The 18650-nt window shown below is 29.8% G+C and overlaps 1 protein-coding gene across 12 annotated transcripts in view; it reads left to right on the plus strand.

The window, feature by feature from the left end:
• Positions 1-18650, plus strand: part of LOC145279803 (extracellular sulfatase Sulf-1-like) — a 274221-nt gene that overhangs the window by 134549 nt on the left and 121022 nt on the right. For all 12 annotated transcript variants that reach the window (XR_013868456.1, XR_013868455.1, XR_013868458.1 and 9 more), the window contains exons 3-5: positions 2063-2347; positions 10943-11182; positions 16122-16347. Coding sequence is in view for 8 of the 12 variants with exons in the window: in XM_080131146.1 (XP_079987272.1) it covers positions 2140-2347; positions 10943-11182; positions 16122-16347 (674 nt within the window). In the remaining 4 variants the exon portion in view is untranslated. The remainder of the gene's footprint in view (positions 1-2062; positions 2348-10942; positions 11183-16121; positions 16348-18650) is intronic.

Raw genomic sequence — 18650 nt, forward strand, 5'->3', positions numbered from 1 at the left:
GCTTTGTATTTTTTGTTAGGACTTTATTTTTGTGATATGAAGTTATAATACTATTTTAAAGAAAATCAAACCTAAAAAAAAAAAATCATGAGGTTAATTTGTATTCCGTTTCTTAGACCTGACACAAGCTGAAAGGAAATAAGTATTTTTTAAATTCTCAGGTATTTCAATTATTTACCCCCTAGGGGTAAATTTACCCATGGTTGAGAACCTCTGCTCTACACTCTCACTTTGTGCTGATGGGTTTTCTCTTGTGTTTAAAATCGACAATGTCTACTTTCTTAGATCTTAGGAGTTTAGACTGCAGCATCGCGTTTTCTTGCATTTGTATGCATCTTTGTAAATCGGTCTCCTCTTCAGTAATTCTGCTTGTGTATGGAGATTATATATTCCAAGAATTATCCGATCTCGCAATATTAATGAGACACAAAAATTACAGGATTTTATTAACGTACAAAGAAACAACGTAATAAATGCTTCAAGTTTCTGATTCTCCCTTTTTCTTGTATGGAAGACGTAATATTTGTTTCATTTGTTTCCATTATAGCGTATTTATTAAACACCTGAATTATGTCATGTTTTATCATCTTCAGGAGTTAAAAATTAAAACCCATAATAAACCTTTAATGCCTTGTCTCCCAGCCTATGAAGAAAAAGCGCAATTTGGTACTGTCTTGTCAGATACATAATAATGGCGTGATTATACCATGATTATGCCATTTTAAGCTTAAAATACATCAAATTTGCTGATAAATTATTTTCCGTACACAGGGGTAGTGGAGGTCGTGTGCCAGTCACAGATTCATTTGTTTTTTCCATGCCACGTTCAGCTATTTTAACTTTTTTTTTTTAACTCCATGTACACACATATTATAAAAAAAATAAAATGTTATTTATCTGCGTTCATCTTCCTAAAATACATTCTCCATTTCCTCCTTCATGCTTGAAAAAATCCTTTGATTCTGCCTATATCACCAGGTTTCATTATCGTTTATATATGAATGGCAGCAGATAAGAGAAATTACAAGACTTGCAATGAGTACCTATTTACAATGCCTCACCACGGGACAGTTAGACACCAGAATCGTTTTTTAATGTGGAGAAAAAAGGAACAAAAGAAATTGTCTCAGTCGTGAATGATTTCTACTCCATTGACAGAACAAGAAATTGAAGTGCAGCATCTGAAAAACAGATACTATACTTTGATCTTGGCCCGAAGACTTGCAATGCGTTCAATCTCATGATTTCTTCATTCAGAGGCAAACTAGTGACACCGCTAATTCGTCTCTCATGCAACAGTTCTTTGAATTTTCAAGGTAAACTATCTTCAAAAAGAAAAAAAAAATATGTATGATCACTAGGCGTTTTTTTTTTTTTTTTTTTTTTTTTTTTTCTTTTTTTTTTTGCCAGGAACCAAAAGTTACAGTAAGCTTGCAGAGAAAAATTAAGCTATTGTTTGAAGTGTTATCTGGCATTTGTTTGATATTGTTAAATTATTGTTACGATATTTTACCAGTAATGATCGTTTCACCTGAATGTAATTTTAATTTATTTAGTATACCCATGTGTGTATGCATGACTTCTTTTTGTAATATATACATTGCTTCATCTTGTTGCTTTTAGTAAATATCAGTAAATAAGGAACCATTTCTAGCTATTTATTTAGTATTTTATATATATACTTGGAAGTTTTTGCAACCTTTTTAAAAAATTAAAATTTTAAGACAATAACTTTGTAGTCTCATTCTTTCGTTGGAAAACTCCTTTGCTTGTCAGTCAATTAAATTGTTAGCCTTAATGTTATTGTAAGGATCATCAGTTGTTTACCATGAAAAACGGTTTAAGGGATTTAAAAACAAAACGGTATTTTATCTTGTGGCTCCCAAATAGTGTTGATCAAACATTACCTACCTTTTGAAAAATAAATAAAAAAAAAATATTGGATTTATTTTTTTTGCTCTAAATTAAATTTTTTTTTTTTACTAACCTATTTATTTTTATTGAAAATTTTATGTTAATATTTTTGCTCTTTTTAGAATAATTTTTTTTTTTTTCTTTCCAGATTGATGGAATGACAACAACCAAGTTTCTTTCCATTTTCGAAGTAGTCTTCAAATTCCCATCTGGTTTATCGTAGCAATGGTTTGGACATGGCATCAGCTGTTATGGGTGATCCTGTTCAGCTTGATGTCACTTTCTGAATACTGTACATTAGCACGACTTACTTTGAGAGAACGTGATATGGCAAGATCAAGGTTTTCACATAAACGTCTGCAGAGACTAAAAACGCGAAGTGAGAAACCAAACATCATTTTGATTATTACAGACGACCAGGACGTTTTGTTAGGTAAGTAAGCTCTTTTTTTAAATTGCAATTTAATGGGCTGAATATAGCGCAATAAAAAAATTGTGTAATGACAATTAAATATTTTATCTTTTTGTTGTAATCTTTAGAACACACTTGAAATGTGTTCATATGCTAAAATAATCTATAGAAAAATGACAGTGGAGTCTTCATATAAATGGAAGTTAGCGATTATTTAAGCATTTCAAACGTGTTAACAGTACAAGCATAATACAATTTAGATTTACCAATATTTAACAAAATCAACAAGATAAAATGATATTTATCACCTGTACACAATTTTTCATTGAATTATGTTCAAGCCACTAAACTGTGGTTGTTTTTATCTCCTTTTGCAATTCTCTTGGAAGTACTTGATTGGCTTAATGCACGAGGGGAGGAAGGTAGATTAGAAACCCCTGCAAAAGCTGCATATAAAATAAAGATTTTTTTGTGGTATCTAACCTGAACATTCATTCATAGCATCAATTGTGTGAAACAAAGGGCAAGGGAATGATTTTTTTTTTTTTTTTTAAAGTAATGTTTGAAATTCAGACATAAAAGTGCATAAGTATTATAAACAAAAGATGGTGGGTTTGGAGAGGTATAAAGTCTGACAGACCGGATAGAGAAGTTAGTTTACACAAAAGTTAGAATGGTTTGTTCATCAAGCAAAAAAATTACTTTTTTTCTCTTTTTAACCGGCAGGTGAGGGGGTCATTGTCTTTGTTTATTAGATTCAAGGGGAACGAGCGCATAAAATTTGATTTGTTTTGCTATTCTAATGGATACCTGTTGTAGGCTATGGAATCTACTGTGCCAGGTTTGAATCAGAGCTGTTTCCCACCTGACTACAACTTGGATGTCTTCAAGTCCAAACAAATTCCTGATAAACTGCCCTCTTAAGTAAGACACTTTATCAAATCTCCATTACTAACGATTACTACTATATTATCCCATTGATTACTGTACACGCAATAACCCTTATCCCCGAGTGGCTTCTGGGCCTTGATAAGCCATGACTACCATGTAAAAAAAAAAAGAGCTGATCTATTTTCATCATTTACACTATTACTGTTAGAAAAGGTACAACTGTATTTTCCCATGGCTGTTCAATTAATTGTATGCAATGAATTGATTACAATAGGTATTTTGTTTCGTCTTCATACTCTGAGCAATGTTTCTGATAAAGGAGAAAGAATTGCTGTTTTCTAAATCAGAATCTATATATCTAACTGTTAGTGTTGGTTAGTGCATTATCTTTAAGTAGTATTTTCTTTTTTAGCATTACAAAAAGTGGCTTCATAACTTGTCTGTAGCGATTTCTATAAAATAAATAAAATTTTAAGTTTTTTTTTTTTTTTTTCTGTTTTCTGAATACATAACCTTTTTATTAATTTGTACTGGGGAATCACCTCCTATGAATGCCCAAGGGTCACTCTACAATTAAAGTTAATGAGATTGTTAGTTGTTGCACAACACCTTGATAGGATAGAAAAAAAAATGAGTGAAATTGATTTAAATAGATGATTCAATAAGAATTTATTAACATTAGACTTGAAAGTGATGTAGTCCTCTGGGAAGCAACCTCATGGTATTCATAAGAAGTTCTTTGAAAGAACTTTGTTCATGGAGGTTCTGTATAATTTTAGCTCCACAGAGGAAGAAACCTTTTTTTTTTTCTTTTTTTTTTTAATGATTTTAAAAATAAGTGTAAATTAAAAAGAAAAAAAAAAAAAAAACTTTAATATGAGATTTTGTAAAATATGTAAGAGCTATATAAAAATTCCTTTACTAAAAATTTATTGGCAAGAAATATTTAAAAAAACAAACTAAATTCCTCACTAATGAAAGAATAATGTATATTTGGAATAAATTGCTCTAGTTACTCATTGTACTAGTATAAAAAAAACGTTACAAAATTGGATTAATTAATTACTATTATTCTTTTTTTTTTCTTTTTTTTTTAATTTATATTGCTAATTTTTAAGCTATTTTATTGATCTAGAAACAGTAAAATAAAATAGCTTAACAAAGATTAGCAATATAAATTAAAAAAAAAAAAATATTAGTAATTAAAGAATGGAGATTATTGATACTGTTTTTAGATCAGTAAAACTTGAAAAATCCTAGCTTATTAAATAATATTCTTGTTTTGAACGACTGATTCCAAAAACCAAAAACCAAGGTGGACCTTCGTTTTCATTGGAGTAAAACGTACATGGAGCTAAATAATATATTTATTAATAGAATACTTATTAATAGAATATGTATTATTATTATTATTATTATTAGATAAATATTTAAGAACTTAATTCCTGAATTGATATTATTTGAATTAAAGCCATATATAACCTCAGAGAATTATTGCTGGATGGTAAACGTAGGTTAAATATTTGGTAATAAAATCCGTATCACGATTAAGGTATGCATTATAAACTTATAATTTGAATAGGTTAGCCTCGATTTAATTGGTTTTGTTTAATTAATAAATAAATCATAAATGCATATTAGGAATTTGCCAAACTTAGAACTCTGCAAAACATTAAAATATTGAATGTATTGAGTTACCTCCCTTTCAACGTTATGAATACATATTGGGCCTTCGGGTCAAGATCAAAGTGTAGTATCTGTTCCGGCAGATACTGCAAGCAAGGACCAGATGTGGGGGCAACCCCACATACCTGACCTTTAACCAGCTCCCATTTCCCACCTCTCGGGAGCTGGTCCCCTTCTTCCCTTCCCCCTCCCTTCACTCCTCACATTAAAAATTGGCCTTGTGCCTAATTTGCTCGGTGGGGGAGCAAATAAATACCATCAAAGTGTAGTATCTGTTCTTCAGATCTACACTTCAATTTCTTGTTCTGTCAGTGGAGGAGAAATCCTTCATGACTGAGACAATTTTTATTTTTGTTCCTTTTCTCCACATTAAAAAACGACCCTAGTGTCTGTCCCGTGGGGAGGCATTGTAAATAGGAACTTATAATTCAACAAAACCTTTAAAATTTCGAACATACAGAGTTACTTCCCTTTCAACGTCTAAAATATCCGGTAATTGTAAATCTTAAGAGGTAAGAACGAAAGAAAATAAAAAATTGAAAATAAATTTAGATCCTTAATTTTAAATGAAGAATGAGACTGCACTGAATATAGAGTAATGTTAAAAAAACATTTCTTTATGGAATAAGTTTTAAACAAAAACCGCTTTTTGAAATTACACAAATAGGTTAGCCGATATTTTTGTAAATAAACAAAGCAGTTTCCAGATACAAAACTAACATAGAATCGATACAATATAGCTGAAGTCTTAGTTGATTAGTCCATATTAAAAAAATAATTTAAATTAAAGAAATTTAATTTAAGAAATCAATGAATAGTATTAGTAAAACATTAAGTGAACATAGGTAATTAGTGGTAGGGTTGTATGATAATTTGATTGAAATTTTGTTTTTAAATAGAGATACGAAAATAGGTAAATATAGAAATCTTTAAAAAAAACTTTGGAACGATGAGATGTAGGTAAAATATTTTCTCATGTTTTCCCTTATAAGGAAAATGGATTCCATACTGTTCATTGTTAAGGTTTTTTTTTTTTTTTTTTTTAATACGTTTGACAAAAGGTTGTTCTTGTGAAAATCTTCAAACGACATAAGGTTTGAATTTGTCCGAATTGTCTTGAAACAATTGTAACTAACGATGAAATACACTATTTGTTGCTATCAATCTATTCCTTGATGTCTTGATTTTGTTAAAACTATATGAATGCTCAATTATGAAATATGATAATTTTGTAGCTTACAGTTTAAGTCCTTTCATTTTGACTTAAAACTTATTGGTATATGAACGATTACCGAATTTTCAATTATATAAATCCAGTAAAATTCGGAATACTATAAATAAGATTATATATATATATATATAGTAATGAGACGGTTCCAATATTTTTCCTGATTTCGATACCATTACTGATTCCGATTCTTTATAAATCTCTAAATATTTTACTATAAAATTATTTTGTCCCAATTACCATAAAAACACATCTTAAATGTGCATGTATTTTCTCAAACATAAAAAAACACTTGTGACGGGATGATCTAGAGATTTTAGTTTTACTGGAAGTTTAAATCAATAAATATTATTTTATTAGTACTACAAGCAGTGGAAGATGTTTTTATAAAAACAAAATCAAATAAATAGATAATTAAAGGAATCGAATTTGGCATCGGAAAATAGGCTCAGATTTTCCCAATACCGATTCCAAAACTCTAAAAAGCTCCGATTTTTCCGATTCCAATTAATCGTCCCAACACACACATATATATATATATATAAATACCATATGGCATTTAGTTATTTTCATAACTCTACCAAGCTCTAGTCACATATTGAGCACTGTTAAAGTAAATATTAAAATCTATATGTAAAATATATCCTTTTAAAATTTTATGTAGAAAATAAGTATTATTTTTTGAACGCCTTTCTTGTTTTTTGTTTTATCAGGGATCTGGGAGGCTTTTTTTTTTTTTTTTTTTTTTTTTTTTTTCACAGTGATCACCACTTATCAAGGCCCGGAAGCCACTCAGGGATAAGGGTTATTGCGAGTACATTACGTTAGTGTGGAGATTTGATGAAGTGTTTAATTAAGGGGGTGGTTCATTAGGAATTTGTTAACATTGTACTTGAAGACATCCAAGTTGTAGTCCGGAGGGAAGCAGGCAGACGAAACAGTTTCACAGGCGTGCAGTTCTAAGAAAGACTGCCAAGAAAATCGTTGTAATTTTTATAAATGATCTCTGTGGGAATCGTAACAGTGGTTGCCAGGATACATTTCAAGTAAAAATGAAATCAAACTTTACAACGATTTTATCAGCAAAAAAAAGAAAATTTTTTCTTTTTAAATATGCATTAAAGACCCCATTTAATGTTCCTGACTCTTACGTTATATTAAGACTATTAAAAAAAATATAAGACCTTAAATTTCTTAAATAACTTATTTTACATTCTCTTAATTTTACAACTGGGCGGAACTATTACAAGAGTTCACTACGGTTTACTTAGATGTCAGATAAACAAATCTATCGTAATAAATTATTTGTAACCAAATTAATGGGAAAGTGTATTTTAGAATCAACATTTTTGATTAATGATACAACCATTACCTACTTTCATCTGCCAGTATCCTATATCTCTATGAAGTCAGCATTTGCCCATAAATGGAGTATTGTTTCCACATCTGGACTGTTGTACCAACCACTAGCCTATCCCTTTGAATAGGGTGCAAAAGAGTTTTTAATTTTGTAGGTTCCATACTGTCTACCAAGTTCCGGTCCCTGTCACATCTCTGCAAAGTTGCATCACTGTCTTTTTTATGAGTATTTTCATAAGATGTGCTTCAACGAACACACTGGATTTCTACCTCCCTCCAATATAAGTACTTTTGACTAGCCGCAAAATCCGACTCCTTCACTATAGATGTCCCTAGATGCTGGAAGATTTTTTACTCTATTAGCTTTGTGCCTCGGAAATTTGGCTTTGGAATTTTCTCCCTGTTTCTTCAACCATACAAACATGCAAAAATTTAAATGTAATATGGACAAACGTCTTGCTGTCCAACTTCCCACCAAGATTACTTCTGTTATTCCTATCACGGTAGCCCCTAATGCTTCAGTGACAATAACATAAAATTTGTAAGATTTTAAAAGTTGTATCCAAATAGCATTTAAACTGGCATGTTAAACTTTGGTTCTAACTAGCCAATTTCCATTTGTTGTTATTGTACCATGTTATTTGTACTATAATGTACTTTGTTACAGTTTATTTAAAATATTTTTTATGATCTTACTCGAACAATTGTTAATATGGAAACGCTTCTTAATTATAACCGAAAAATAAAAATAGCAAAGAGGAATTACTTTTTTTTTTTTTTTTTTTTTTTTTTTTTTTTTTTTAAAGGAATATAAAAAGAATTGTCTTAACAAATAAAATTTTATTTCTGTTTTTTGTATAAGTTTAAAGAAAATGCAAATAAAAATTGCAAACTGAAATGGCTTCACTCGAGGCTTTAGGGATGAATTCATCTTTAGTTGATCTTTGGCAACTATTTTTGTTTACTAGCCAAATAGAAAAAGTTACTAACCAAACTCGTGTGATTTTTGGAATATGGCTTTCTGTGATAAGTATGTACATCATAAATATTTTTCTGTATTTTTTATTTTAAGTGTAATTCTAAATATGCACCAAATTTTATGTTGAGATTTGACTGTATAAAAATTCAAATTTCCTCAAATATTTATTAACGCCCTTCATTAAAAAAGAATATTGTTTTAACAAGTTTAACAAACTTTTATTGTTTAAATAATTTGACTTTGCTCATTAAAAAAATGGTTGAAAAGACATTTTCAGTGAAAGAAATACAATCGCCAAAAGCGTTTTATAGTAAAAAAAAAATCACTCGCAAATGCGATTTTTCACTTGTAACGTAAAGTTCTGCCACTGCATCCTGAGCAATGCTGGGTGGATACAACTCATAATTAATGAATTAAAAAGAAAGAACATCATTCTCACTATAGAATGTGATGTTATTCTTTATATTCTTGCCATGTTCTTGAATAGCTCTTCAAGTTTATAAAAAAAAAAAAAATGTAAAGAGCGTTATATTATTTGTGATTATAATACTAACGTAACATCAACAGCTCATCATATTTCCTTTAACAACAGTTTTCTATACTGGCATGCATTAGACAACTTTAAAAAGTTGAATTCTAAACTAACCTTGATGATCAGATCAGGCTGTCTAAAGATACTAGCTTCCTGGCCTAAAATGCACTGAACATTGATGTTATTTTTTTTTATTTATTTATTTTTATTTATTTATTTTTTTTTTATACAAATTTCAATCATGTTCTGCAAAAAAATAGTTTTCAAAGACAATTAGTGAAACAATTTTACCCTAAAATTTTCAATTTTCAGAAAAAAATTACATAGATTTGAACTTACAGGTTTAATTTTTTGCAAAGCTAAATTTTCTCTAATTGTCTTCCAAAAACTATTTTCATTAATTAATTTTTTACCTTTATCGTTTTTCATAATTTTGGGATATGTTCATTACTGCGACATGACAGTTAAGTTTGGTTTTACATGAAATTCAATATTTCGATTTTCAAATTTTGCTATTATAATGAAGAACCAAAAATTCTTTACAGTGGTGGTAGGGAGTTTTTGGTATGTTTTCCCAGGAGAGGGATGCAGAGATTGACACCCAGTTAAGCACTCACAATGAGGGGGGGGGACAAAGTATAAAAAGAGGCTGTACAGAAGAGCCACTAAATTGCCCCACTGAATTGTGATGTTGATTTTATAGTCTGTATATATTTATAACTAACGGGTCATGTGGAAATTCTATAGTGCTTTCTACATCAATCTATATAATTTGCTGTTAATATTACTTTTGAAATAATAATCGCCTGTCAGGATCAATACTATTAAGAAAAAAAGCTTTTATTTTTATTTTTTTTTTAACTATACAAATAATTATCATTGTTAACTAAATATTTTTTAAAACAAATTTATTATAGGTGGTTGGATATGTCTGAAGTGGTTGTCTGTCACTTTTTTTTTTTTTTTGTCACTTGAAATGGTTTCATCCAGTTTAGAGAAAGGCATGTTTTTCACTTGCTGATTTTTTTTTTTTATATATTTATGTACAAATAAGTACACATTGGTCTTTATTACAGCGTTGGTGATTATAAAATATTTAGTAATCATGGTGCTACTAGATCAGGCTAGTCTGAAGATACTGGCTTCTTGACCTACAATGCATCAAACATGGGCATTAGTTTTTTTTTTTGTCAATCATGTTCTGCAAAGTCAAAAACAAAAATTTTTTGTGCATAAAACGACCAAACTAAACACAATGAATAATATTTGAAGATATAAAGAAGTTTAAGCATAAAAACTTTGACCAAAATTATGGGATTCAACATTAAAAAACTGATAACTGAAAAGGGTTGATATGCCATGAAACAATTGAGTTGTAATTTTGTGTAGTTTTTTTTTTTTACTATAAAAAGCAATAAACTTTCTAATGTCCTAATGTGAGTTATTTTATACTACGTTTGTACAATGTACAAAGAGTGTTCCAGAAGTAATGCCTCCTATTTTTATTCCGCTTAAACAGATCAAAGGAAATTGCATTGTTATGGCTGAATTTGGGTATTCATGGTCTAAAAAGTTGAATCTGTGTTACAGATATTGACTGTGTGAGACTCTAAGAAAGCAACCTCTGTCATGGATGTGCATCAGAAGCAGAGGTGTTGTTAAATTCTTAGCAAAAGTGCACTGGAAATGGTGATGACTATGTAGAAAAATAAATTCTAAAGCACAAAAGGCACTCATTTTATTAGTACCACTCTTGTCTTCATAGCTCTTCAACTTTGAGTTAATAAAAAAAAATAGGAGGCTTCACTTTTGGAACAATCATTATAGCTAACATCAAAGTTGCATGACTGTCCCATAGGTTCGGAACATATACTTATACCATGCATGATTATACTTTCATCAAAAATATATCATTTGAAAATTCTTTCTTTTTTTATTCAGGTTCTTTAGATTATATGCCAAAAACAAAGAAGTTTTTAACAAACAATGGTGCATTCTTCAAGAATTCCTTTGTCTCCACGCCGATGTGTTGCCCCTCTCGAAGCACAATGCTGACAGGAATGTATGCACACAACCACAACGTGTTCACCAACAACGATAACTGTTCATCAATTCAATGGCAAAGAAATTATGAAACTAAAAGTTTTGCTACCTACTTAAGTGAACAGGGATACCGAACAGGTAAGACACAGTTCTTTCAAATATTTTACTCAAGTTATTTATTCATTTATTTTCTAATTTGTACAAACTTCAAATCTGTCTTATGGATAGGGTTTTAAACACGTTTCCTTCAAAGTGTTCATGGCTTCAAATGATGTGACATTGTTGGCCGGTGATAATCAAGACCCGGTCATATAATTAACAAAGTGTATTAGCTAAAGTATGTTACATATAACTGCCACAAATTGATGCCACAACGGGTAAAACTTGCAGAGTATGCGCTGTTTTACGGTTGTTGTAAAAATATGGCACGGAAATTTATATTTTGTTCCATTTTATTTTTTTTATATTTTTTTTTTATTTATTTTTTTTTTTAATTGTGTCTCCCCCCCCCAAATGAAAGTAATCAAAAGAGTAACATTTAACAATCGTATCAATTATTTTTATAAATATAAAATTTTATTAACAAAAATGAAATTTGATTTTTAAACAAAAGTCAATTTGGTATATCTTTTTAATATTTTTTTTTTTTTTGTTTTTTCTCTTTTGCATATGTTCAACTCGCTGTTCACCTTGGAAGTGTCAATTTTTATAGGTTTTTGGGTACATTTACAATGAATAAACATCCCAACCTCTCCATGTTAAGAACAGCTTTCGGAATAGACACCCCCTAACCTTGTCAACATACCTGAAAACCTATAAAAGTTGACATGTCGAATGTGAATGATGAGTTGGACGTAATGTAAAAATGTACTGAATTTAAAACGGAACGAAAATTAAATTTTTGTTCCATTTTGTTTTTTGTTTTTTTTTTGTTTTTTACAACAACCGTAAAACAGTACATACCCCAAGTTTTACCCCATAATATAACTGTATTTATTGTCTCTGGGTAAATCCATTTGTTCTTGAAATGGGTAGATCAACTCACCCCATTTAAATTGAAGGAAATGTTCAATCATACCTTTAGATTCCTTGAAAGAATTTAGTTTTTACTGAAACTATTCACCTGTTTTGCTTTACATATCAATTTCTGTAATACACAATCAAGCAGTGACATATATAGTAATTAGTGATGAGGCGATTCCAACATTTTCCCCAATTACAATACAATTACCAATTCCGTTTTAGATTCTGGATTCTGGTTCTTTTAAAATTTAACTGTACAGTGGTTTCATTTATTATTTTTCAGATTACCGTTTAAAAAAAACATGTAATATATGCATATAATTTTTTTAAGTAGTACCAGTGATAGAAAATTAAGTTTTAAGCAAACACAAAAAATAAACAATTAATAGGATCCTTTTTGGAATTGGAAAATAGGTGCAAATTTTTCAATTTCGATACTCCAAAAATTTCCAATTTTTACAATTCCCGATTTTGATTTAAACGTCCAAACACTAATAGCAATATATATATATATATATATATATATATATATATATTACTAATTACATTAAATAATTTGATATCCTCATATAACTTAGTAACATCTTCGTCACTATACAGGGTGTTCCCAAATGGTTGACCCCATTCTAAATGCCCATATCTCGAAAACTACTTGATGGATTTTAATAAAACTAAATATACTTTATGTTGAAAGTCATAAGTTTTCTTGGTTAAATTTACAAAAAAAAGTACAAATATTTGTTGGTTCTATGACAGATTTTCATAAATGTTCAATATGAGTGCCGCCTGTGACTCTACACATGTCAAGTCGGTATTTGAGTTCATGTCAAACCCGCTGTAGCATTTAGGTATGCATAAGCAGCCCTCTTCTTGAAATTTTTGGTGCTAAGTCCTAATTTGTTTTGTAGTTTGTGGCGTCTTTGCAAAATTTGAAGAAAGCACACTGCACTGTCTTCGGTGACGGAGTCCAAGCATATTCTAACGCGCAAAATGCCTTTTCTTTTGAAGTGAATGGCATTTCTTAACCTGAAAAGATAGACATGCCAAATGTTACACACAAAAACTTGAAACGTTTCTACACAAGCAGTGAAAATTTGAGGTTATTCCAACGAAAATTGTCAAAATTATTGGCCTACGAAATGGGGTCAAACATTTTGGAACACTCTGTACATGTTGAAATTGATGTTACCTCCCTTAAGTGAACTTTACATTAAAATAGTCTTACTAATGAATAAATAATTGAATGATGTAGTGTTGTGATGATTAATTTTAATTGGAAAAATTTTAGTCTAATTTCCATTTCCAAAAACTTTTAATTTGTTTTAAAATTTAATTTTACATTGCTGGTACTGATAAATATTTATTGATTTTTAACTTACCAGTAAAACTAAAATCTATGGATCATAATGAATTTATCTAAAAATAGCACTGGAAAAAAAAAAATGGCCAGATAAAAATGCCATAAATAGATGAATAAGAAAAATGGAACTGAAAAATATGGATGAAAATCTTAGATTTATTAAAATCTTGGATACAAGGCATGAAACGAACACCATTAAGAAGTTTGTTAAATTATAAATAAAACTATATCTACGTTTACTACGTTTAAAAGTAGATGAATTGCAGCTTTAAAAAAAAAAAAAAATGGAATCTTACCTTTTGGGGCATTTAGGCAATTTCAGAATCACAATTGGGAATTTAGAAAAGAATCATTTATTGTATTAGAACTAGGAAAAACGTCCCATCACTAGTTGTAAATTAATATTTAAAAATCAACCCGGATATCAAATGGCTAACCTTATAATCGGCAGGGAGAGATCTAACATTTGGGGTCCTTTTCTTTTAGGCAAGATTTCTTGTCAGTCAACCAAAATCTTTCAGTTGAGAACACTTTACTCTCATTGCTCTGAGAAAATTTCGCTTTAAAGAAAATTCTAACCCATCAAATTTATTTCAGTTAAGGTTCTATACCTTCATGTAATAATTAGCATGGATACCCAGAGTTCGGTTATGTTATACCCCCCCCCCTCTTTTGGAAATAGGGCACGATTATCTCAGTATCAAATAATCTTTATACACTGTGAAATTTACTTTGTGTATGAAAACCAAAGAGAGGAGATATAAATTGAGAAATGTTTGGAATCGAGTCTACCCTTGCTGTTATTTCAGAAAATTTGAAACCATAGCAAGTTTTAGTCTCCCCTCCATCAAGGCTGGAGGTTTTGGGAAAATATCAGATATTTTGTAATTCATATGCAAAACTAGGAAAACAAATGACTATGATTGAAATATTGGTAAAGGTGCAGTATCTTTCCACCCACCAAAAAAATCCTTTAAAATTACCACTATTATAGTCTTTCGAGTGTGCTGAAAATGAAAACAGTTAAAATCCCAAGAAACGAGTAATTTCAATGATATGAATGAATTATGGTTTTAAAAAGTGAGGGAATCACTTTTCTATATTAATTTAACATAAAATAAACACCCACTTTATAGCCAAGTTGGTCATAAAGTGGGTGTTTATTTTACGTTAAATTAATATAAAAAAGTGATCCCCCACTTGTTGAAACAATAATGTGCGACCTTAAGAGCAAATGTCACGTAGCCCACTACACAAGTCAGGTCATTAGCTTTCCAACAAATCTTCATTTATTAAATTCTTATCAATAGTCCCCAAGATTTTGAACTTATAAAATTACCAAAAATGTGGTGTGTGTATATATATATTATATATATATTACACACACACACACACACACACACTTGTAGCCAAATTGAATTTTGAAATGCTCATATCTTTGGTTCTATGAGACAAAACTACATGAAAATTTGCAGACTTTTTGAGTATTATAATACTATTATATGGTTAAAATTTTATAAGAATTGATAAAAAAGAACCTATATTTTCAAACCAATAAAATATGCCTAAATTTGCCTGCATTTGTATATAGTGTCCTGCCAGGCTAACTTTAGTTTTGCTGCTTTTGTTGTCTTCCCTGGGGCCTTGCCAGGCCACTAATGAAGATTAAAGTGTAAAGTTACATAGGAACTTTATTACATTATCAAGATCTTGGTCAACAATTTAATATTAAATATTTTTTATTTTCAAAGTGTTAATGGATTGAATCTTAAATTCTAGCATTATATTAAATCAATATTTTTTTTTAAAAAATTTGAATGAATCTAACACATTCCAAATAACTTATGATAAATATAACAGGTATTTTATAATTTAAAACTATTTAAAAAAAATTAAAGTCCATTTGCAAGATTTTGTGATATTGACTGTAGTGCACATAAGTTTCAGATTTGAAACTCTATTGGATAAAGAGGCTTAAAATATATTATGGAACATGGTTACACTCATTGGATCACTGTGTAGAATTTGTTACTAAAGATTTATTTTTGGTACTTGTATAGTTTAATTAAGCCATTAAAAAAATAAAAATATCGAAAAAGTTTAAATTGTATGTATCCATTATGGAATGAGGTTCTCTGGAAAAAATTTTCACTTAATTTCATCAAACAATAGGTTTTTTTTTTTTTTTTTTTTTTTTTTTACAGCGAAAAAACAATTTGTTATAATGCCGAGCAAAAGGTTCGATTTTTAGGAAGAAAAGATTAAAGATGGGGAGGGAGTGTTGGCGCTTTAAATTGAGTTATCTCCCCGTGGCATGTTCAAAAAATTTCAAGATGGCTACCTTCAACGTGCTGTCATGAAAATGTTTTTCCACTGTAAAAAATAAAATACTTGATCAAATCAAGTAAAATTTTTTTCAGAGATCTTCAGTCCAAAACGGATACGTACAATATAACTTTTTCAGTATTTTCATTTTTTTTTTTTTTTTTTTTTAATGTCTTGATTAAACTGTATAAGTGCCAGTAAATCATTTCCTTTTTCTCAATTCTGGCATGTTTCCACTTTTTGCAATTGCAGTAACCTTCTAAAAGGTTAATTTCGATTACACAATATAAAAATGATTTTAAATGTTTTTCTTTCAACATATACAAATGTCTTGCTAATTTTTTGTCTATTTTTTTCATGATCTTGCAGGTTATTTTGGAAAATATTTAAATGAATATAATGGAACATATATTCCTCCTGGATGGAGAGAATGGATGGGTTTGATACGCAACTCTCGATTCTATAATTACACGATTAATTTTAATGGACAAAAGATGAAACATGGAGACAACTATTATAAGGATTACCTAACAGATTTGGTGGCAAATGACAGCGTCACATTTTTAAAGCAAAGTAAAGAACTCTTTCAAAATAAGTAAGTTTCTTTTTTGTTTTTCATTAAGGCTATATATATATATATATAATTCATTTAATCACATAAATTAATATACAAAGATAATTTTATGCGTAAATTTTTCCGTATTTACTTCAACAGTGCTCAATACAGAGATAGAGCTAGGTAGTAATTTATGAAAAAATAATGAAAAAGTTTGCCATATATAGTAAGTTATGAATATATATATATATAGGAAAAATAGATGAAAATAAAATTGAATAAATTACAATATATATTGATTCGTCAAATTCAAACAAATAATTATAATAATGACAAATCCTTAATCCATAGATTTTCAAAGATATGCCTTTTTCATCAGTATAAACATTAGTAAAAAATGAAATGCATTACTAGTTAGCATAAATCTGAAAATATATTTTTAAAATATGTCTTTGGGAGGAGGGGTGACTTGCTCTTTATTGTGGATATTAGTGAATGCTGCTTCATTAATTTTTCAACCTTTTAACAAAGTTTTTATGCTGCAGTTGACACTTAGATTGTTCACACATGGATTATTTATGCTTGGATTCCAGATTCTTCTTTTAGCCTTATGGACTTGTTTCAGGGATGGATTGATTGACTGGCTAATTGGTTGATTGATTTTAGTTTATTCTGTTAAAAATGTTTTATTTTTGAAAAAAAAGGTTTCCTATATGTTTCATTTTCAAACTTATGCTAACCAGTAATGCATTTTTTTTTTTACTAATGTTTTTCTTCTGATGAAAAGAACATATCTTTGAAAATCCATGGATTAAAGATTTTTAATTTTTTTCATTATTATAATTCCTTGTTTGTTAATATTGTAATTTATTAAATTTTATTTTCATCTATTATTCCTGTTTTTTTTTTTTTTTTTTTTTTTTTTAAATCAAGTTTAAAGTATCCACACAATTTATTTGCCAATATGGCAGTTTCAATGTAATATTTTATAGAAACTCTGTTGCAAAATGAAATCTTGCAACAATATCTGATGCCATCTTGTTTATGAATTTGGAAGTGATCAACTACTGAGTGTGGATGATCTGGCCAGATATTTCCTGTCGGACGATATTATTCAAGCTACTGAATTGTCTTAGCTGAAGCTGTTGACTATCAGACCGACCGAAAGTTGTCTAGAAGTAAAATTAAACTTCTCTCTAGAAGACGGTCAACTAGAGACTCACAAATCAATAGTGTACACCTCAGCATCGCTAGGTAAAAAAAAATTTATGAAAAATGATTCTATTTATGACTAGCAGGGGTGCTCGGCGTTGCCTGAGTATAAAAAAAAAAAAAATGGTAGGGAAGTAGGCTTGAATCCAAAGCCTTGAGGAGAATAGCCTGACAACTTACCACGACGCTACATGAGCAGAGAAGTGAGGAAAGGTGAAATCATGCATTTAAAAAAGCAGGTGGTTTAACGAACGTGAACGTGTGGTTTTCTTTGTCAAACATCACGCCATAGTAGTAGAGAAAATGAAAATCAGAGCGCATAAAAGTCGCCGAAATAAAAGATACAGATGATCTCCTTTAGTAAATCGGAGATATTATAATCCAGGGAGTATATAAAAAGTTCTAAGAAACAGTGACCACCTCAAGCACCCCCTCCCCCCTAAAAAAAGCCTTTGGCAGACATACAAAAAAAATGCACACAAACACACATTTTCGCTTTTATATTATAGATTTAAATTTAATTTCCTAAAAACTTGAATTCTGATCTATTTGGATTCATTCACATCAATATTGTTTTTTTTTACTCATGTGCTATCAATCTATTTGACTATATTTGCATTCATGAATGGCATTTCAAATTAAAATCACTTTTTCCAACACTGCAGTTTTAAAGTTTTTCAAATTTTATGCCAAGTAAACATTCTGTAACAAGTCTCTGCTTTTATTTTATTTCCTCCGAAGAAAAAAAAAAAAACCTAATTTTTGAAACTCAGAAAATTAAGGAAAATCTTTCATTATACAAGGTGCCTTCAATAAGTTTCCAGACTTTTTCTTATGGGCACTTTTATTGTTAGTACACACATGAAACTCTAATCCCCTTCAAAGTAATCTCCTCTGGCTGTAATGCACTTGTACCATTCCAACAACTTCTAGAAGGCCCCATTGGAGTCCTCTTGTGTGTGTGCGTGTTAATGACCTTCGTCACCACAACCTCTTTCATCTCTCCAAATTGTCTCATAACAGCCTCTAAGGGTTTCCTTGAGCTTAGGGAATGACCAAAAGTCACAGGGAGCAAGGTCTGAACTATAAGGAGGGTGAGGAACTGTCTTGATGCCAGTCTGTGACAAGGA

The sequence above is a fragment of the Euprymna scolopes genome, chromosome 7 (genome assembly GCF_053919585.1).
Source record: "Euprymna scolopes isolate OS-2025 chromosome 7, ASM5391958v1, whole genome shotgun sequence".
Lineage (NCBI taxonomy): Eukaryota > Metazoa > Mollusca > Cephalopoda > Sepiida > Sepiolidae > Euprymna > Euprymna scolopes.